The sequence below is a fragment of the Peromyscus leucopus genome, chromosome 8a, assembly GCF_004664715.2.
Source record: "Peromyscus leucopus breed LL Stock chromosome 8a, UCI_PerLeu_2.1, whole genome shotgun sequence".
NCBI lineage: Eukaryota > Metazoa > Chordata > Mammalia > Rodentia > Cricetidae > Peromyscus > Peromyscus leucopus.
This window is the reverse complement of record NC_051085.1, coordinates 54,087,990-54,109,960: the sequence shown is the minus strand read 5'-3', so window position 1 is coordinate 54,109,960 and position 21,971 is coordinate 54,087,990. Positions and strand designations below refer to the sequence as shown.

General features: G+C 49.9%; 1 protein-coding gene across 2 annotated transcripts; it reads left to right on the top strand.

Moving 5' to 3' along the window:
* The first annotated feature begins 533 nt into the window (after positions 1–533).
* On the top strand, positions 534–20,008 carry Sft2d1 (SFT2 domain containing 1). 2 transcript variants are annotated; one of them, XM_037200515.1, is made up of 8 exons: positions 534–728; positions 10,000–10,086; positions 10,500–10,582; positions 11,866–11,947; positions 13,585–13,620; positions 14,854–14,912; positions 15,877–15,906; positions 16,863–19,220. In XM_037200515.1, the coding sequence occupies exons 1-8, from the start codon at positions 666–668 to the stop codon at positions 16,897–16,899; spliced, it is 477 nt and encodes a 158-aa protein (XP_037056410.1). In that variant the 5' UTR covers positions 534–665; the 3' UTR covers positions 16,900–19,220. The 2 variants fall into 2 exon arrangements, with proteins under 2 accessions (XP_037056410.1, XP_028722472.1); XM_028866639.2 differs by lacking the exon at positions 16,863–19,220 and adding an exon at positions 19,534–20,008 and having other exon boundaries at positions 535–728.
* Positions 20,009–21,971: the final 1,963 nt, after the last annotated feature.

The window sequence follows — 21,971 nt, the reverse complement described above, 5'->3', positions numbered from 1 at the left end:
AAGAACATACTGACTCCCTGAAATCGGGGTTTCAACTACACGGTGAGTGCTGGCACTTCCATCTATCTTTGGAAGGCCGACTTTCCATCACTACAGACAGCAGTGTTTTGTTTTTTAATATAGAAGCGTTACTATACTTCAAAAGGAAAACGTGTAAACATACTCAAGGACGATTTTGTTGTCCAATCGTTATCATTTTTATGACTTTTCAAAGGGCAAAAGGATGGGTTTTCGTACTTTTATTTTAACTGATCCGATTTTAAGGAGGAGGCTGTTAGTGGAGTCAAACATTTCATTACCATATCTTCAAACCAAAGCAATCGGGGCAGGCGAGGCACGCCACCGGACACTCTGTTTCTCGGCACCACGCAGGACAGGCAGCCCTAACTCTCAGCCCCTCCTGGAGAAGGAAGCAACACCCACCCGCGACCACGAGCCCTCGGTGGGCCGGGGTGGATGCGCCGGAAGTGACGTGCTCCGGACCACAATTACCTCCCCCCCACCCCGCCCCCAGCCGTATAAAGCGCGAGGAGGCGCGCATGCTTGAAGGAAGCGGAAGCCCGGATTTCCGGCTAGCGCGTGAAAGTGCGGGTTCCGGGCTTCCGGGTGGGCGTGCAGGGCGGCCGAGCACTTAGTGGCCCGCGGGGCGGCCCGAGGACAGGGCCATGGAGAAGCTGCGGCGCGTCCTGAGCGGGGAGGACGACGAGGAGCAAGGCCTGACGTCGCAGGTACGTCCCCGGCCGCGGCGACGGCGGGAGGGAGGGAGGGAGGGAGGGAGTAGGGCTGCGAACCGCCCGGGGGTCGCCGCCGAGCGCCCGGGGCTGCCCGCCCGGTCCCACCGCTTCGCTCTGGCCTTTCTCCGGACCCGCAACCGTGTGTCGCTGCCCCTGCACTGAGTTCTGGGGCACAGGCCTCGGAGGCCGGGCTGCCTGTTGCCAACCGAGGGATTCCAGGTCTCAGCTTCGCCCTATTTTATCTCTGAAGTTGTAGTGAATGAGATCAGGGCCGGCGCACCAGGGCCAGAGACTGGGGAGGCGAGCACGGACGTGAAGCTACGCCGTGCTAAACGTTGCCTGTGAAGACAGCCCGCCTTAGCAAGGCAGGCTTTATTATTATTATTATTATTATTATTATTATTATTATTATTATTATTATTAACAGAACCCTTGTGCTTGCATGTGACCCAGACATGAAACTTGATAAAGACTCGCTTCCTCCATGAGAGTTTAAAATAGGCAAACAGGAACTGCTTTGTGTTTTGTTTGCTAGCACATCTTGGTGTGCGCTGGCACAGACGTGGAGCCCTTGGACTTGAGTTGTATTGCATGAAGAGCTTTTGTTTGTTCCTTTTTCGTTTTCGACTTCCTTCCTTGTTGGCAGGACTGTGAGCGAGTCTGTGTTAAGACAAGCGAAATCTATATTGTGGTGTTCTCTTTTTGAGACAAGGTCTCACTGTGTAGCCCTGGCTAGCCAGGAAATACAGAGGTCCGCCTGAGAACTGAAATCTGGATTGTAATTGCAATACAAAAGCCTATACATAGTAACATCAGAAACGGCAGTTCTTTGGCTTATCCGAGTTGCTTGGTAGTAACAACTGTTTCATGTTTCGCTCTTTTTTTTTTTTAATTAAGAAATTTTTTTTTTCACTTTACATACCAATCACAGATTCCCCTCTCTTCCCCATGCTTCACTCTTTACTCTAGACCTGTGCTGTAACCATAACCACAGGTAGCCATTTAAATTGAGACGTTAAAAATTAAAATGCATTTTCTTAGCTGGACAGCCCAACTTTAAGTGTTGAGTAGCAGGTGGTCAGTGGTTGCTGTTGAGACACTGCACATAGGAAAGGTCTCCACTGCAGGGATGGTGTCAGACAGTGCTCTTCTAAACTGTGGGCACAAGGAAGTGATCTTGAAGCTGACAGAAAAAAAAGTGTGTAGAGAAGAAATTGATCAAAGGTCAAGGGGCTGGAGGTGATAGGCTGTAAATGTGAAGTGATTATTCACTGCAGCAGATCCTCAGGTTACCACGTAGTTGGCACTATCAGTGAGTTAATAGTGACCAACAGAGGCCTCTGGTGCACAAAATCTACATCTCAAACAAGGGAACGGGTAGCAAACAAGCATTCAGTACAAACATCTCCCGTATTGGCCTTCAACACGGCTCTTGGGTGTTCTTTGGGTCATTGAAGACTTGCACATTAAGACTCACTAATTTATCCCTTGAAAAATGGAACTCCGTGGGCCTTGCGGCCCTCTCCTCTGGGGAAATGGATACCCATTTCTGATCCTTTGGTTAAACATCAGCAAATACCATAGTGCAAAAGAAAACCCAGAGGCCCAGAAGTCTGAGATGGAGGGAACTTCAATCTGAGCAGGCCCTGGCTGAAGCCTGAGAGACCTTCTCTGGGGAGCAGAGGAAACCTGACCCAAGCAGCTGATGAACTGGCCTCAGGCAAGGTTTCTTTGACTACAAAATAAGAATCAGCCCTTCCCTGGAAAGCTCAGTGCACACACACTGGTCCTGAAGTTGCTTGGGAATATCTGGAAGATGGATTGTTCTCACAGGCTCGCAGATTCTAGTTCCTTGTCGGCCTGATTCCCTTCCCGTACTCAGGATGAAGATTGCTTCTGCTCCAAGTAAGTCACCTCACACACTCCACAAGCCCAGGGCTCGTCAGCAGCTTGACTTCCAGTTCTCCACCTTTGCTTCCAGAAACGTGCTCAGATGTCTTTCTGTGAGGCCAGTAAGGGTTGACAACCTCCCCGTGCCTCTCTGGGTGCTGAGATGAGCCTCCCATTATTCCCCTTGGAAGTGCAGTGTTAAGGGCAGGTCTGTGATGCTGCCGCGCTTGGTGGAAGACGAGCCTTTTTGTGTCACTTTGGCTGGAAAGGTAAAGTGGGCAGAGAAGCTTAAGGTCCCCATATTGCATAGGGTAGTTAGCCTCCCTGTTAGGGTGCAGAGCCTAAGAACAGTGGCCTGTGTGTGCTAGGCCAGTGAGGAAACCTCGGTGACTGGGACAGAGGGAAAGGGGGACAAGTGTAGGAGACAAAGGCTGGCAGGCAGAAGTGGGGTTCCGGATCCCATTGCGTCTCCTAGGCTGTGGGGATGGTAGCTTTGCTGTGAGGGGTGAGCTACTGTATTGGTCATTTTCCTATCACTGACCGCAGTACCTGACAGGAACTGTGTAAGGCGAGGGAAGATACCTTGTGGTTCACATTTTCAAAGGCTGTAGTCTGTCATGGTGGACGGTTCAGTTCTTGGTAGCAGGGATGTATGGCAGAGGGCACTCACGTCACAGCCCCAGGAAGGAGAGGCAGAAGTCAAGAAGGATATAACCCTCATAGGGACCATCCCTTAGTGAGTGACTTCTGCCAACTAGGCCTTACCATCTCAAGTTCCAGAACCTTCCAGAATAGTAGAGGTTGAAAGTATGAGCCTGTTCTTGAGGGAGATCTCAGCTGTGTTGATTCAGTACTTTTCTTTTTTTTTTTTTTTTAAGATTTTTTGCTTTATATATATAAGTGGTTTGCTCTGGAAGAGCAGCCAGGTTGGCCTAGCTAAGAGAGAAGCTTGGGTCATTGGAGGAGAAATTAAAAATTCAGAATTCGCAAGGGTTGCTTGTTCAGTAGTGAAGCCACTGGATCAAGACTTGAGAGATGAGAAGACAATCGTGACTCCAAGGGTGACAGGTGTGACAGTGATGAGGAACCAGAGTGCAGTGCCCTGGTGGCCTTGAAAGTAGTAGGTGTCTCCAGGGAGGGGCATGGCCCAGCCCACGGCTTGTCCTGCAGGGTGTGTGGGGAGAACACAGGCCCCTGGGGATGGGGCGGCGGAAGTTGAAGGATACTTAGAAGATGCTGAGGACCAGCAGGTTTGTGTGTAGAGTCCAGGATGGTCTCAGATTGTGGGTGCCCAGGCTTAGCAGGGATGAGGGAGTCCTGAGTCACGGTGAGCCTGTGCAGCAGGATGGAGTAGGTCCTCTAAATGGATGGTTCCGTGCCTGTCCAGGGACTGAGTGAGACAAGGGTATCTGGGCATGCTGGGGTTTAAGCTACTCCATCCTGCTGCTGACGGGCTTGAGGCCCAGGATTGACTAGAATGTAGGGTTCTGGGGCCTCCTGAGGAGGTGTCTAGAAGGGCTTCCTAGAGTGAAAGACCTTACCAGGCCTCACAGAACCCCATTCTGCTCTCCTACCACTGTGGCTCCTAGAGTTAAACCCAGATTAGCTCCTCAGGCCTGCATTGGCCTGGGCCCCGCCGCCTCCTCCACCTGCCAGGACTCGCTGTGCTTCAGATATCTCGGCTCCCTTGGCTGAGGCTTTTCCTACCTGTGCAACTTGGCAGTCGTTGGCAAGATCTTTTTTCTGGAACGCCCCACCTGGCTCTTCAAGTGGGGTCAGCACTCGAATGTCTTCAGAGAGACCAGTCCCGGTCCTGACTACTCTCCTGTTCGCGTCTGTCAGCTGTTCTCCCGTTGACTGCCTGTCCCCCGGTTCATGTAAGCACCACAAGGCTGAGACCTGTGTGAATTAAATCCTAACAAGTATCTGCCATGAGCTGTGTGTTCCTGGACCTTGACCAGAAGTCAAAGACTGGGTGGCTTAGAAACCACAGACATTTATTTTTCACCATTCTAGGGGCTGGGTGTCTCAAGATCATAGTCACAGCAGAATCTGTGTCTACTGAGGGCCATGGATGTACCGTTCCACTTTCAGTGGAAGGGGTGTGAGAGTTCCCTGGACCTCTTTGGAAAGGAAACTAATCCTATGCCAAAGGTTCCGTTCCCGTGTCCTGCATGTCTCAGGCCCCACGTTCTAGCACCACTGTCTAGAGGGTGAGGATTTGGGGAGCGCTGACATGACATCATAGCACAGGGTTGGATGTAAGTCGTTTGCTTGTGGATGACTAGTTCATGTCAACAAAGGAAAATAATGTCATGTTTCCCCTAAAGTTCGCTACATGGAAGATGGTAACAACAGCCCCCAGTTATAAGCTAAGCTGTGGCTGTCTGAGAAGACTGTGACTGTATCCTGCCATGGTCCTGTGAAACATTTAGTCACCCTTTTTTCTGTCGTATAACTCCAGAAATTCACGTGATCTCTGAGGTGACAGTCTTCTCTGTGCTGTTAGCTGAGGCCTCTAGGTAGCTGCAGGCTTGGGACAGTCACATAAAAAGACAAAGTGGCTAAGATTTGAGAGTCAGGTCCTTCAACCCCATCCTCAGGGTCAGGAAGTGTGAATGAACGGTCACAGCCAGTGGGAGCTGCAGGTCAGGAGCTCCCATCAGAGCCTGTGGCGCTTCAGGCCTGTGTGGGGTGGCAGCTTCCCATGAGGCTGCATCACAGTGGTCAGGGCTGACCAGTCCCACCCAGTGCTGCCTTCTGAGTGTACCCCCAAATGTGTATGTTAAAGCCTGACTCCCAGCGTGATAGTGATAAGAGACCCCAGGGAGACCATTTTCCCTTCCATCATGTGAGGAGGCGACAGGAAGGTGCCACCTGTGAACCAGTGTCCTCACCCGACACCATGTCTACTGACACTGGATCTTAGACTCCCAGCATCCAGAATCATGAGAAATAAATTCACCTTGTTTGTAAGTTACCCAGGTGGTAGTGTTTTGTTACAGCATGCAGCATACAAGGTCTCGCTACAGAGCTCTGGCTGGACTGGAACTCGCTATGGAGACAGGCCTGGTTTAGAACTCAGAGATCCTCCTGTCTCTGCCTCCCAAGGGTTAGGATTAAAGACAGGCATTACCATGGCTGGTCAGCGTACACGTTGTTTGTTTTTACTGAGCAGCTGAGCCCCTCACCTAGCACCACGGCTACTCACATCACCCAGCACCACGGCTACTCACATCACCCAGCACTACTCACATCACCCAGCACTCACGGCTACTCACATCACCCAGCACTACTCACATCACCCAGCACCACGGCTACTCACATCACCCAGCACCACGGCTACTCACATCACCCAGCACTACTCACATCACCCAGCACCACGGCTACTCACATCACCCAGCACCACGGCTACTCACATCACCCAGCACTACTCACATCACCCAGCACTCACGGCTACTCACATCGCCCAGCACTCACGGCTACTCACATCACCCAGCACTACTCACATCACCCAGCACCACGGCTACTCACATCACCCAGCACTCACGGCTACTCACATGGTAGCTCTCCAGCCAGTGGGTGGATGGATGGATGTGGAGGCTGGAGGGAGCCATCACGGGAGATTTTCGTTTTAAGGTAGAAGAGTCCTAAGGGCATTTAGAAGTAAGGCTGTCGGGGGAGAGAATGGTTCAGTAGAGAGGAAACCTGGAGTGTCAGTTCCTGCACAGGGGCTAGGGGTGGGGCCCTAAAGCAGGTAGGCAAGTGTGTACCTGGGAGAGGTAGGAAGAGCCCCTCCCTGGGAGCCAAGGCAGGGTCAGGCAGGGACCTGGCTGCTCTTGTAGGTGGGTGTCTTAGTTACTTTTCTGTTGCTGTGATAAGACATCCTGATCAAGGCAACTTCGAGAAGGCAGTGTATTTGAGGCTCACAGTTTGAGGGGGGGCGTGGCCATCACAGTAGGAAGGTGGGCAGCAGGCGGGTGGGCAAGGCTCTGAAGCGGTGGCTGAGAACTCACATCTCAGACACAGCCACAAGGCAGGGAGAGCCAGCTGGGAATGGTGTGGGCTTTTGAAACCTCAGAGTCCACCCCCAGCGACATGCGTCTGCCAAGGCCGTACCCCCAATCCTGCCCAAACAGTTCCACCAAAGAGCATTCAGATTCTGAGCCTCTGGGCTGTTCTCGTGTTGGATGAGGACATCACGGCAGCTGTGAGCGGGTCCCTCTGCCGCCTTCAGTTTTCTCTGTTGTCGGTAGGTGCAGTGCCTGCCTGAGGTGTCTGTTTAAGTAGAGCTGGGGGCCTGAGATAGTTATGTGTTACGTAGAAGGCGGGTTGAGAGAGTGGGGGGAGAAGGGGGGGAAGAGCGATCAGAGGCCGAGTAGTCTTCTGGCAGCCCAGAAAAGTTGGTGACACACTGACATACCTCTATCCACTATGCTCAACCCAGGAGTTCAGGGAAACAGGCTTGATGCAGAGTAAGAAGTTCAAAGTGGAGGCAACAGGAAGAGAACTTTGGGTGTTGTCTTGAAGTGGTATGAAAATATAATTGCCACTAAAATGAGGGGAAGCTGAGGGCCCTGTCGGGGCCTGTGAGGCAGCAAGGGGGCAGCCACTAAGATACTTTTGTTGTTGTTTTTTAAGATTGATTTATTTTATTTTTGTGTGTATGAGTGCTTTCCTGTGTGCATGTATGCACACCATGTGCATGCATCTCTGATGACCACTGCAGCCAGAAGAAAGCATCTGATACCCTGGAACTCAAGCTAGGAATGGTGACCACCAAGTGGGTGCTGGGAGTTGGACCCAGGTCCAGTACAGGATCATCTGAGCGTGCTCTTAGCTGCTGAGCCATCTCTCCAGCCCCAAGACTGGGGTTTTTGAGCAAGGATTTCAGAGATAGGGTAATTGCAAGGAGAGAGAGGACTCTGGTTAGTGGGTAGAATGAAAAGAGAAAAACCACTGGAGAAAGGATCAGCTGTCCATGTTGAATATGGAGATCACGCAAGACCCACCATGTGGCTGGGGTTGGCCTTGTGGCCAGGAGTCCTGAAGAAGAGGACAAAAAGTTAGTCAGGGCCTCTACCCCATGACCCCAGGGGAAAGGCTGCGGCATCAGGTGCACTGCTCAGATGGCCCTGAGGAGCAGGGCCTCCAGCTTCTGCTGGTTGGTGTCTCTTTTATGCTAGTGGGAGAGGAATGGAGGGGCGTACACAAATTAGAGCTCTTGTCAGTTGAGAGCTTCAGCGTGTGTTCTCTTGAGAACTGGACTCTGGTCTCTGCCCTCTGCACTCTTCTGGCAGTACAGGAGGTGTAGCCTGAGCATTAGCCAATTCATCAGGTGCAGAGGTGGCTTCAACAGTGTGGTGGGTGTGTTTGTTCTCAGTGCCCGTACCACTGAGGAGTCGGCATCCGTGGTTCATCTTTGGGTCCTGATTCCTCCCTGTGTCTTCTCAGTTGAGTGTGATGGCAAGAAGTCCTCGAGAATAGAAAAAGTGTCTCTGTTTTCCTGTGTCCTGCTCGGCCCTCAGCAGCTTAAATAATCACGCAGAGGCTTAATACTAATTACAGACTGTTTGGTCTATGGCAGGCTTCTTGCTAGCTAGCTCTTTCATCTTAAATTAACCCATTTCTGTTAATCTGTTTTTGCCATGTGGCTGTGGCATTACCCAGTCTGTTGACATGTTGCTCCTTGGGTGCGGGCTCACATCTGCCCGACTCCACTCTCCTCTTTCCCTGTATTCAGTTTGGCTTTCCTGCCTAGCTATGTTCTGCCCTGCCATAGGCCAGAGCAGCTTTATTTGTCAACCAGTGAGAACAACACACATTCACAGTGTACAGAAAGACCATCCACAGCATGGCTCTTGCTTTACAGGAGCTTTTTTTTGTTCCTTCTTCTGGTGACAAGTAAACCAATTGGTGGCAGTTGTGATGTGTGTTTTCTGAGACTAAAGAGGTGACAGATGATGGGTTGCTTCCCTTGGCTGTAAAGAAGCCTGTGGACACAGATGCTGCAGAGCTGGAAGGTTGGGGGAAAGGCTTCCTGCAAACTCATGTCCTGTCCCCTTGAGGTTTCTGTACTCGCCAACATTGTTGGCTTGCGGACTCCATGTTTATAGCGGGACTGATACATGGATTATGCTGCATTTTTCAGATGTCACATGGAAATGGTAGTAAGGGAGGGAAACTCACTATCGTACAGATAATTACACGCGCTTGTTGATAGGGAAAACTAAACAGACCCCTGGAAAAAGAACTATTATTTGAGCTTAGAAACAATGAAATGACTTAGGCTCTTAGAGAAAAGTAAAATCGAGTGTATTTTTCTTTTCTCTATAAATTCTAATGTCATTGCCAGATCGCAGCAACGTTTAGAAGTTGTGACTAGTGACTGTTACCACGTTTAAATGATAGTGAAAATTGGATGCATGTGTGACAGAGCATGTTGTTCTGATGTGTGTGACAGCAGTCTGAAGAATGAACCGTTAGGCCATTTGCTAAGTGATGTCACATTTGGGGTTTTTATCATGTGGTTAAAATACACGGAGTGTATAAATCCCTGGTGAGAAGGGGCTTTGGGTGTCTGTAGGCTGTTCACTCTGTTTACAACCGTATGTCCAGTTAGGCTGTAGATGGGTGTCATTGCTGAAATAAGAAGGTCTGAGTTAAAGTGCATTGCAAAGACATTTAAGGTACGTTGAGTGCATTGTATCGTGCTGACAGAGGACTTACTGTTTTATCTGCTTTTCATGCTGCATAAGGATTTTCAGACGACCTGCTGAGGTAAGGAGTGGTACCAGGGGGATTGGAAGATGGCACACACGAGTTCCTGTTGGGATGTGCCCAGCCAGCTCCAGCAGTCTCCAGCATGCTGCCCGCCTGGCTTTATCCCAGTTTAAAGATGCGTCTTATGCATTGAGTTGTTCTCTCTAGATGAGCATGCATGTGCTGACCCAGTGGGTCAGGACTTTGAGAAGAACAGTACTGTGATTAAGCCTACCAGGTTGTTTCCCAGAATCATGTGATGTTTATTGTCCCTTAGAACCTCAGAAATGACCGCATTGCTTAGAGTAAAACAGAGTCAGGTCCACGTTCAAATGAATTTCCCGCCAGGGTTGGTGGCACATGCCTTTAATCTCAGCATCTGGGAGGCAGAGGCAGGCAGAACTCTCTGAGTTTGGGGCCAGCTTGGTCTATGAAGAGACTTCCAGGACAGCCAGAGCTACATAGAGAGACCCTGTCTAAAAAAAATAAATAAATAAAATAAACCCAAAACAAAACAAAAAACCAGAAACAAAAAGCTTGCTTAATGTACGTAGCATAGAGTCAGAGTCATACATGCCGACCTAACGTTCTCAATTGTCTCTTCTTCCCTAAGGTCCTGGATGCCTCATCCCTTAGCTTCAACACCAGATTGAAGTGGTTCATCATATGCTTTGTTGCTGGCATTTTCTTTTCAATCCTTGTGAGTTAAGGCTTTGTCTGGTTTAATGTCTCTTAGATTATTTTGATGGAACACAGTGACCTTAAGTAAATGTGCAAGGATTAAAGATGAGCAGAAATTAATGTTATGGTTATTTGAGGAAAATGTTAAAATTGTATTTTGGACACCAATTGGTGTTGAAACTGGACAGTCAGTAATTTAGATGTGTTTTATTAAGCCTGTTTTAACTTGGCATTCAAACGAATACTTAGTTTCAGACCATGTACTGACAGTGTGGAGTCACGTTTATGTATGCTGCTGGTTCAAGAGACCATGCTTCCACCTGTGTTTAGTCGTGTGTTGTGTAGTACTCAGGACCAACTGCTGTAGAAGCACTTTCAAGTTTAGGCTGTTAAGATCTCATTGTTATTAACTAACTCTAATTTCTGCTCTAGGGAACTGGTTTGCTGTGGCTTCCCAATGGCATAAAACTCTTTGTGGTATTTTATACCCTTGGCAACCTTGCTGCGCTGGCCAGGTATGTGTACTTTGGCTTCTCAAGTGCCTTGTTTGTTGTTGGTACCAATTTCCTTTCTAATAAGTTCTTTGTAGGTAGCATGTTTCTGTTGATTTTTTCCCCTGAGACAGGATTTCTTTGTGTAGCTGTGGCTGTCCTGAAACTCCTCTGTAGAACAGAATGTCCTTGAACTCACAGAGATCCTCCTGCCTCTACCTCCAGTGCTGGAATTAAAGGCATGCGCCACCACTGTGTGGCTGTTTACTATTTATAAATGTCAATTCCACAGCAAAGTTTATGTTCATTCTGTAATGCTGCTGTTGTATGAATGAGTACCAGGGATGCCACATGGCCAGTAGTGTGTTCAGGGAGCATCGAGAGTGACCCTCACACCTTGAGGCTAGATCCTAGCCTGGGGTGTTCTCCAGAGCTACCCTCCAGTCCTGGCTCTTGTGGAGCGAAGGTTTTGTGAGGAAGCGCTCACCCGGGAAGCTGTGGTGCAGTGCAGAGCACTGAGGGTGGTGAGCCTCGGGGACTGGGAACTGTTGGGGTGGACTCTGGTGTTTCTGAGACTATTGCTGTGTCGTGATGAGTAGAATGTCCTAGTCCAGTCTGTTTGTGCTGCCTTAACAATACCACAGGCTGTAAGCACAGACGTGTTTCTCACGTTTCTACAAGATCAGGGCCTCGGTTGTCTGCTGAGGCCTGCACCCTGTATCCCAGATTGCTTGCATGCAATACTGTGCTTGAAGGGTCACCTCAGGGCCTCGCTTCCACCCAGGTGACCTCTTCACCCCTTCACACTGTCATACCAATGTTACATTAAGGCCATGGCATGTCCTGAAGTGTTCTTTCAAAGTTAAGGGAGAAAAAAACCACGCATGGTGGGCATGCATGTAATAGCCATCCTCTGGATGAGAAAGCAGAAAATCACAAAGTCTAGCCATCCTGGGTTGTGTAGCTAGACCTTGTCTCAAAATGACAACAAAAATGAAAAGAAATACCCAGCACTCAGGAGGCTGAGGCAGGAGAATTGTGAGTTTATGGCTAGCTCAGGCTACACAGAAAGACCCTGTCTCCAAGAAACAACAAAAATTAAGTTAGGTGAGAAAGTCTCCAGCACAGGAGACTGAGGCAGGAGTGTGAGGTGTTTAAGGCCAGCCTGGGCATTGTCCCAGACAGCAACAAAGACAGCAGACCCACAGAAAAGGAAGGAAGAAGTAAAACAGCTCGCACAGTTAGTTGATAGCAATTTTCTGTTTGCATAGCCAGACTAGAGCTGTCTCTTCCTTTGTCTTGAATAGTACATGCTTCTTAATGGGACCCGTGAAGCAGCTGAAGAAAATGTTTGAAACGACAAGACTGCTTGCCACAATTATTATGCTTGTAAGTAAATAACGTTAATTTTATAAACTTTTGAAGTCTTTTCTGCGTTATTGCTGTGAGTACCTGTTCATGTGTGTGTTGCTCTTGTAATGTTTTCAAGGCTGTGTGATTAAAGAGTTTGACTTATACAGTATTGTCTGATATGATTGGCTGGGTAGTGTCTGCTTCCTGTTGCTTGCTTGCTATGTAGCTGGGAGCAGTTAGGAAAATCAGAGCTGGCTGTGTTTTCATTTACGTCTGTTGGGGTGTCTGTTCTTCAGATGGTAAGGAGAGAAGGTGGACCTCTTCAGAATCCATCGGCTCTTCTCAGGAAGAAGCAGACTTCTAACTGTTGGCTTCTGTCTCTTCCTGTTTGCGGACTTGGCTGTTGGGATGGTGTTGTGTCTCACCATGGCTGTTGCTCAGTGAAAGTTTGCACCACCCCACATGGCGAGGGTCTTGGGGTGCATTAGTTGGTGGGTGTTTGGTGTGGAGTGGGCAGGGAACCCAGGCTCACATCCCCCACCCACCCACCCATCTTCCCTTGCTGGTCCACTTGGTCCTGATGTTGGGTTCTTAGAACCTTTGTGGTGCTTATAGAAGTCAAGTTCCAGCATTAGTGGGTCCTTTTTTTTTTTTCTCCTCTAGGAGTAGCTTTTAAAACACAAGCAACCTCTGTTACTTTCTAGATACAGGATATTTATTTAACTAGTTTGACATTCTGCCAGCTTGAACTCAGTTTGGCTTAATTATATTTTTTGTCTTTATTCAACTTTAGTTTTATTTCCATTTTTACAGCTTTGGTCATTGAGTTTCCTAGATCCACCTATATCCCCACATGTATTTACACTTAACTTGATCGACTTTACTAGGAAATCACTTCCACTCTCACTAAACTACGAGAAGCCCGTGTTTCTCTCGCGCTGGGCTCAGGGTTGCTTTACTGGTGATGTCTTGGCACTTAGCCTTTTTAGTGATGTACTCACACACGCTTTCACTTGATAACTGTTAGAATGCTGGAAGCGTAAAACATCTCTTCGGGCCTGGCTGTTTCCATGGCCCTCCCTGGCAGTGCATGGGTCACGTCCTTTCCAGGGAATGTTGAACCTGAGCCGAGTTGCTGCACGCACAGACTCCGCCTCACAGTAATGGTGGAGACACGCCCCTGCCCCAGTGCAGAGCAGTGGCAGCCCTCCCTCTTGTTAGAGGAGAGCTGAGCCCTAGGCAGGCCCTGAGCAAGCTCTGGCCTCTGAGCTGACATGGGCAGACTGGGGTCCCATTGAGTTCTCCCTCGCCTGCCCCGGTGGCATGGCTGTGCAGGGTGTGTGTCCCGCACTGTGCAGTGAGCATGTGGAGCACGCCGAGGAGTCGGCACTGCTGGTCACAGCTGTTGCAGGCATCAACCCAAGAGCCATAGGACGGCCTCTGTTCTGAACTCACTCTTCAGAGTCGTTCCCTTCGCGTAACCAGCACGTAGTTTGTGCTTCCGTTTGCTGGAGCCGGGGAAGCTGCTGGGACAGGCTTAGGGTGACAACAGAGTCCACTGTCTCATTTACCCCATAATGTGCTGTCTGGGCAACGAATGCAGAGGGTTTGTGCATTCTTGTTGAGCCCCTGGAGAACCTCAGATTGCTCATTAACTCTTTCCTTCCCTATAGCTCTGCTTCGTGTTTACCCTGTGCGCTGCTCTGTGGGTAAGTTATGTCAGCCATGCTGTCTTTCTGCTAACAGTCCTCACTCCACCATCATTTAGAATATCTCGGAGTCCAGTTTCATCAACCCCAGAGAATCGGTGTCCCTGAAACAAGGCTGGAGACATCCTGTTGGCTAGATGTGAGGTGGACTCTGCTGTTTACAGCCTACACAGACGTTGTTAAGTGTAGGTCCCTGTGAGAACCCTCATGCTCTGACAGCAGCATCCTAGCCTGGGCAGAGCCTCGGCAAGGCCCTGTCCTCCGCTTTGCCTGCTGCAGACTCTGTGCCTCAGGGTGAAGCAGCAGTGCCATGGGGCAGACCGGAACCAGAAGAATCTCCTCCGTCAGGGCCGGGTGTGCTGGCGATGTCTTCAGTACACCTGGGAGGCAGAGGCAGACAGATCTTGAGTTTGTGCCAGCGAAGGGTCTCACTGTGTGTGGGTGTTCACCGTGCACAGGTGAAGTCAGAGGACAACCTGCAAGAGTCGTCTTCTCTTCCCAGCGTGTGGGTGCCAGGGATTAAACTCAGGCGTCAGGCTTGGCAAGCACGCACCTTTACCCACTGGTTTGTCTTGATGACCCCTCCCCTAAAGGGCAGGGGATAGGCATGTAGCTCAGGGGTAGAGCACTTGCCCAGCTGGAGGCAAGTCCTGGATTTGATCTCAGCACTGCCCACCCTCTTCCCCAGAAGACTAGGAATTCTCAAGTCATTATCTTAGAGCACTGTAGGAACTCCAGATTATCCCAGAAAACTGAGCAGTGTACCTATCCTTTAAAACACCCCACGAGGCCAGGCGTGGTGTGCAAGCCTGTACTCCCAGCACATGGGAGGCTGAGGCAGGGGGTTTGCTGAAGGTTCAAGGCCAGCCTGTGCTGTGTAGCACAAACGCCTCCAGAAACCAAAAAATCTCGAGAAGGAACAGGAAGGCATAAGTAAACTTTATATGGTTTTAAATGTTGGTTCTAGCAAAGGTTCCATCAATTTACAGTTGTGTCCTTGAGGGGTTCCTATTTCCAGCCAGTGCACAACTGTAGGTCACGTGATGCTGTGTACTTCATAGCATTTACGATAATAGAGACGGCATTGGGAAGGAAATGTACTTCATGGGTGATGCTCAGGTGTTTAAATACATAGGGATAACATTTAACAAATAGGGCTGTCCACTTTAAAGGGAAGTCTTGAACCTGTTTATAATGTTAGTGTTTAAAATCCTATGTGTTCTTTGTTGCTAGTGGCGGAAGAAGGGGCTGGCCTTACTCTTCTGCATATTGCAGTTCCTGTCGATGACCTGGTAAGTCTCCTTATACCAGTTACAGGATAAAAATGGTCTAGGATGTTAGAAGCATTGTTTGGATCCTAGCAAGCCCTAGAAAAGGGGGTCAGAGGCCTGTGCCTGAGAGCCAGGCTCCTGCAAAGTCAGGTGGGATGAGGCCCATTCTGGATGCCTCGCTGGTACTCCAGAGAGAACTGGGGTGGTAGTGTGCACTAGCCATGGAGGTGGGCTAGTGTAGGAAGAGAACTGATAGGAAATGTAGACAAAGACTCTTGAATTCTAACAAGAGGAAAAGTGCAGGGTGAGCCTGGGGTGTCAGATGCCCCAGGCATTCTGTCTCTGTTGCTGTGTGACCCTTCCAGTCCGACCTCCGCTTCACAGCCCTGTGTGTCTTACTCTGCTCCTCACCTCTCTCCCTGTCAGGCATGTTTCCCTTGCTTGCGTCCTAGTGGTTGCAGCCCTTCCCAACGCCTGTCACCAGCTGGACCCAGCTCTTCTTTTGGCTCTGTTCCTGCCTTTCCACTGAGATGTCACATCAGACTCACCGTGTAGTGTTACTTGACTCTTCCTTGAAATGTGAAGAACCTGAGCTAAACCACACAGGCTGCTCTCTAAGATTGTGGCTTCTGTCTGATGTGTGCTTGGTTGGCTTTTCTCTAGGAAGTTGTCACCAGTTCTCAGTGATGTTAGCTTCTGCTGGAAGGATGAGAGGTTAACTTCTGCAGAAAGCATCAGCATCACTGTACGTTTACCCTAACATTTTCAGTGTGGCTGGAGCTCAGCGGGAGAGGACCTGGTTCCATCCCCAGCACAGCAAACCAGAACCCCACAAGCTCCTGGTTGATGATTGCCTGAGACTGGAGTCACAGTTTGAAAACCACTGTCCTGTGTTCCGCTGTTGAGGTGGCTGCGTAGTATATGCGGCCAGTGGGAATGGGGGCTGTGGTGTAGAAGTGTCAACATTCTGGACTTTCTCTTGCAGGTACAGTCTGTCCTACATCCCATATGCAAGGTGAGCTCCTCTTTTTCCATCTTATTCCTTCTGGACGTGAATTCAGATAATTTCTCACATTAAGATATTTATGGCTGGACATGGTGGCTCATACCTTTAACCCCACTTTTGTGAGTTCAAGGCCCATCTGGTCTACACAGTGAGCACCAGGCTAGTGAGGGCTATATGGTGAGACCCTGTCATAACAGCAGATATGTAGAGGCTTTTAATTAACTTTGATTCATTACTTTAAGAACGTTATTTTTAAGCATGATTTTAAAAAGCTTGGCATATGAACTCCTTCAGGTGAACATCCTGATACATGTAGCAGGTGGAGGGGTGCTTGCTCCTGCCTTGCTGTGTGAACACTAACAGGGACTTTGAAAAAGAAATCTGCATCTTTCTGTTTAGTAACTGAGAGCCCAGACTCCAGCAAGGCTAATTCTATTTTGAAAAACAATGGGGAAGTTATGGGGATCAAGGTGTAGTACATCAATGTTCTCAGCCAGCGGGATGCTCACCAGGTGGGATAGGTGGACATCCTCACCCACAGAAGCCTTCGTAGTCTACCTTGCTGATTCTGCATGCCCTTCTAGAGAAACAGAGTGACTTAGTTGGGAAGAAAAGCATGACTTAATTCCAGCCTTAAACCTGATAGATTTGAAAGGGGGGAAATGATTCTGGTGAGGTAGGGCTTTGTCTCTGGAATTTGAAGACACCTTATATATTTAAAAACCAGCAGAATTATATACCTAGTATGAACAATGGGAGAAAACCTGTTTTTACTCTATCTCTCATTATGATTGTTTTTGACAACACTTAGAAGAAGCAAGGCAGTGTGAACTGCAGGAGGAGGCTCTGGGTCAAGAGCAGAGGAAACTTCCCCAGCTGGAGTCACTAGCTGGGCCCAGTTAGGATCCAGTGTTTTCAGTGTGGAGGGGCGGTCAGTGACCCACACATTGCCCTTTCACATCCAAGTCAAGGCTCTGCCATGGCACAGCTGCTGGAGAATGACCACGTGCCCCACAAGTGAAGGCTCCTGGATTGGAGAGCCTCGGGCAGCACGAAGAAGACATTTCACATTTTATTAGTGGGTTTTTTGGTCAGTAAGTCTTCTTTTTTTAAATTTTAAGCGCATTGTGTAATGGTTCGGGCACTGAGAGAAGAAAATGTGAAAGCTGAAGTTTATCACATTATTTTGGGGATGCTTAGAATGCAACGATAAACATTCTACCTTAAAAATCAGACTCACTGTCTACTTTCTGGATTCTGGAGCAAGCGGCTTTGTTCACACTTCCCCCACTGCGATGGCCCGCCACTGTCTGACCAGACCCAAACCTGGGAGGGTCTAGAACAAAGACTAAAATAGCCAGATTCCACATAGGAGAGAGCACAGTGAATGAAGATCTTAACACCGTAAAACACTGTAAAAACACCCCAGCCAGCAGCGACCGAGGGGAGGAGAGGGCTTATTTGACTTATACTCCTGGGTCACAGCCCATCATAAGAGAAATCAGGGCAGGAACTCAAGCAGGAACTTGAAGCAGAAACCATGGAGGATCATGATTACTGGCTTACTTGGGGACTTAGGCTTAGCCAGCTTTCTTACAAGGCTCAGGACCACTCCCCAGGGACTGGAACTGCCCACAGTGGGCTGAGCCCTCCTCCACCAATTAACAATCAAAGCAGGCCCACAGAATTGCTCGCAGGCCAGTCTGATCGGAGCAGCCCCTCAGTTGAGAGTCCCTGGTGGTTCCAGAGTGTGCTAGGTTGACAGTTCAGCCTGTTTTCCAGCAAGCAGCAGGATTCTTCCGTTCTTCTCCATGGCTGGAGAGACGGCTCAGGGGTGTTTGCTGTTCCCCCAGAGGACCAAATCATCCATGGTCAGGTGGCTCATAACTGACTGTAGCTCCAGAGCCGAGGGATCTGTTTTTCTTTTCTGGACTTTGCAGCCAACCCACACTCATGACGAACTACGCAGAAAAATAAATCTTAAACAAACAAACAAAACAAAACAACAACAAAAACCTTCCACTGTTTATATACATACACCACATTTTCTTCGTTCACACCCACTGTTGGACATGTCTAGGCTGATTATATGCTAGTAAAAATTCCTGTGATAAATACCTTTGCAAAAATCAGCCAAAATACTTTAAAAGCACTTGCAAGTATTTAAGTGATTCCCAGCAAAGTTTTGGTTCCTTGGGAATGTGCACATTCACTGCATTTTCTCTTTTCCCTCGGCTAGTGTGTGGAGGCCCTGCACACTGCTCCTGGCTAGTGTGTGGAGGGCTCTGCACACTGCTCCTGGCTAGTGTGTGGAGGCTCTGCACACTGCTCCTGGCTAGTGTGTGGAGGCCCTGCACACTGCTCCTGGCTAGTGTGTGGAGGCTCTGCTGGTCCCCGCACACTGCTCCTGGCTAGTGTGTGGAGGCTCTGCTGGTCCCCGCACACTGCTCCTGGCTAGTGTGTGGAGGCTCTGCTGGTCCCCGCACACTGCTCCTGGCTAGTGTGTGGAGGCTCTGCTGGTCCCCGCACACTGCTCCTGGCTAGTGTGTGGAGGCTCTGCTGGTCCCCGCACACTGCTCCTGGCTAGTGTGTGGAGGCTCTGCTGGTCCCCGCACACTGCTCCTGGCTAGTGTGTGGAGGCTCTGCTGGTCCCCGCACACTGCTCCTGGCTAGTGTGTGGAGGCTCTGCTGGTCTTGCACACTGCTCCTGGCTAGTGTGTGGAGGCTCTGCTGATCTTGCACACTGCTCCTGGCTAGTGTGTGGAGGCTCTGCTGGTCCCCGCACACTGCTCCTGGCTAGTGTGTGGAGGCTCTGCTGGTCTTGCACACTGCTCCTGGCTAGTGTGTGGAGGCTCTGCTGATCTTGCACACTGCTCCTGGCTAGTGTGTGGAGGCCCTGCTGGTCCCCGCACACTGCTCCTGGCTAGTGTGTGGAGGCTCTGCTGGTCCCCGCACACTGCTCCTGGCTAGTGTGTGGAGGCTCTGCTGGTCCCCGCACACTGCTCCTGGCTAGTGTGTGGAGGCCCTGCTGGTCCCCGCACACTGCTCCTGGCTAGTGTGTGGAGGCTCTGCTGGTCCCCGCACACTGCTCCTGGCTAGTGTGTGGAGGCTCTGCTGGTCCCCGCACACTGCTCCTGGCTAGTGTGTGGAGGCTCTGCTGGTCCCCGCACACTGCTCCTGGCTAGTGTGTGGAGGCCCTGCACACTGCTCCTGGCTAGTGTGTGGAGGCTCTGCTGGTCCCCGCACACTGCTCCTGGCTAGTGTGTGGAGGCTCTGCTGGTCCCCGCACACTGCTCCTGGCTAGTGTGTGGAGGCTCTGCTGGTCCCGCACACTGCTCCTGGCTAGTGTATGGAGGCTCTGCTGGTCCCCGCACACTGCTCCTGGCTAGTGTGTGGACTCTGCTGGTCCCCGCACACTGCTCCTGGCTAGTATGTGGAGGCCCTGCTGGTCCCTGCACACCGCTCCTGGCTAGTGTGTGGAGGCTCTGCTGGTCCCCGCACACTGCTCCTGGCTAGTATGTGGAGGCCCTGCTGGTCCCTGCACACTGCTCCTGGCTAGTGTGTGGAGGCTCTGCTGGTCCCCGCACACTGCTCCTCTGGAATGCGCACATTCACTGCTTTTCCTCTCTCCCTCAGGGACACGGTGCTCAAGTGCTGCTCCTCGATCTTGAGTTGAAAGTCGAGTCTGCTCAGCCGGCAGAAGTGCTAGGAATGGTGCTGATGTGCCTCACAGTGATCACTCCAGAGACGGCGCAGCCTCAGACCACGCCATGTCCTGGTGAACTGCGCTTGCATAGCCCTCCGTTCCCTGGCCATTAACCTCTTCTTCCAGAGACAAGGAGATCATAATCATTGCCACTTGTAAATAATCTTGCTCCGTTTTTAATCTTCACAGACAGCTTTTGAAATGTGAATATTTAAGGTATAAACCTGTGTTGTAAGATATATCCAGCTTATTTGGCTTTTTAGATGGTCTACAATTTAAAAAAATTTTTTTAACTTTAAAAATGTGAAACTTTATATACTTTAAGCTTAAAATTACTTATTACATGTAATAAAAAGTAATATATGTATCTTTACGGTTTGAAATAAACCTGCTCCTACAAATGTACCATTTTCTGGATCAACTTTACAATACTTTAAGTAGCTTAGCTCATTGAAGTTTAGCTCAGACCCGGTGTAAGGTGCAGCTGCCGCCTGTGAGAAGTGACAGACTAGGGTGCCACAGGGACTGGAAACCAGCGGGGCAGAAGTCCAGGGACCAGACATGCATATTTTCAACCCCAGCTATCGGGAGACCAGGTGGATCTCTGAGTTCAAGACTAGCCAGAGCTACACAGTGAGACTGTTTCAAAACAAAACAAACAACCCTCCCACTCCCACCCCCCCCCCAAAAAAAAAAAAAACGGTCCAAGGAGGGATGTGAGGGCTGCTGGTCAGAAGGTGGCCCAGAGCTGGCAAGGACAGGGTACTGCTGTCATTGGAAAGTAAGGATGGGGAGGAGGAGGAAGGGGTTTAGTCATCACAAAGATGGGGGGGTGGGGGGGACAGGGTATGAGGAAGCAGTGGCTGGGAGCTGTCTCCTTCAGGTCCCCTGGGCTGGCGGTAGCCCTGTCTGTGGGAGCAGGAGTCCATTTGTGGGCACAGGGTGAGTAGGCACACACCAGAATGTGCAGCTCAGGCAGGTACAAATGAAGAGGGAAGGTGGCCTGTGCTTGTGGTGTTAGCCTGGTGGGTGGGACAGTAGGTGTGTATGGAGATGAGTCCGTAGGACAGGGTGGAGAAGGCAGGGCATCGTGAGCGATTCACACTGCTCAGTGTTTCAAAGTACAGAAATGTTGGGGGTGTCAGGCATCTGGGGCACTCAGGAACTGTGGCCTTGGGGGGATAGAGAAATGACTGATTGAGGGCACATGCTGCTCTCTATGGTGATATTTTATTTGTATTCAAATGTTATTTGTATGTTAATAAATAAAGTTGCCCGGGGGTCAGAGCTATTAGCAAGCCATAGGAAAGCAGGGCAGTGGTGGCATATGCTTGTAATCCCAGCACTTGGTAGGCAGAGCTAGGTAGATCTCTGTGTGTTCAGGAATACAGCCAGTATTGGATACACATGCCTTTAATCTCAATACCAATCAATAGAAAACCTGGAGATCTATACAGACAGGCCGTGACAAGGTGGTCATGTGGTTGGGTTTACAACCAATGAGAAGGCAGAACAGAAACACTATAAAAAGACAGACACACAGGAATTAGCTCTGGTTCAGAGAGGTAGGAACATCGCAGGAGGAAGGGTAAGGTTTTGGCTCTTGGCTCTGACCTCTTGGTTTTCTTCTTTGCATTGGCTCTGTGTTTCTTATTTAATAAGACGGGTGGTTACATCTACAGCTCTCCAGAGACCTGAGCTCAATTCCTAGCACCCACATGATGGCTCACAACCATCTTCAACTCTAGTTCCAGAGCCTCCTTCTGGCCTCCAGCAGCACCACATCACATGGTGACCAGACATACACATAAGCAAAACACTCACACACATAAACATAAATATTTAAGGTAAGCCTGCAGAATGAGGGTTCTGCCCAGCCTGGAGCCTCTTTGGAGCTGTGCTCCACCTTGGTGCCAGGGATAACAGACATCGCCTGCCTTACCGAGGCCTGGGCACCTTGACGAAGTGTACGATTTACAGAGGTTCTGCCCTGCTGCAGGTGTGCTGTGCTGCTCAGCACCTGCTGGGTATGATGATCCCACCTGCTGAGAGGAGCAGAGTGCAGACAGAAGCACACTGAAGACAGTTCACACCTGACAGTGGAGAGGAGCAGAGTGCAGACAGCAGCACACTGAGGGCAGTTCACACCTGACAGTGGAGGAGGATCAGAGTGCAGACAGGCACACTGAGGACAGTTCACACCTGACAGTGGAGAGGAACAGAGTGCAGACAGCAGCACACTGGGGACAGTTCACACCTGACAGTGGAAGAGGAGCAGAGTGCAGACAGAAGCACACTGAAGACAGTTCATACCTGACAGTGGAGGAGGAGCAGAGTGCAGACAGCAGCACACTGGGGACAGTTCACA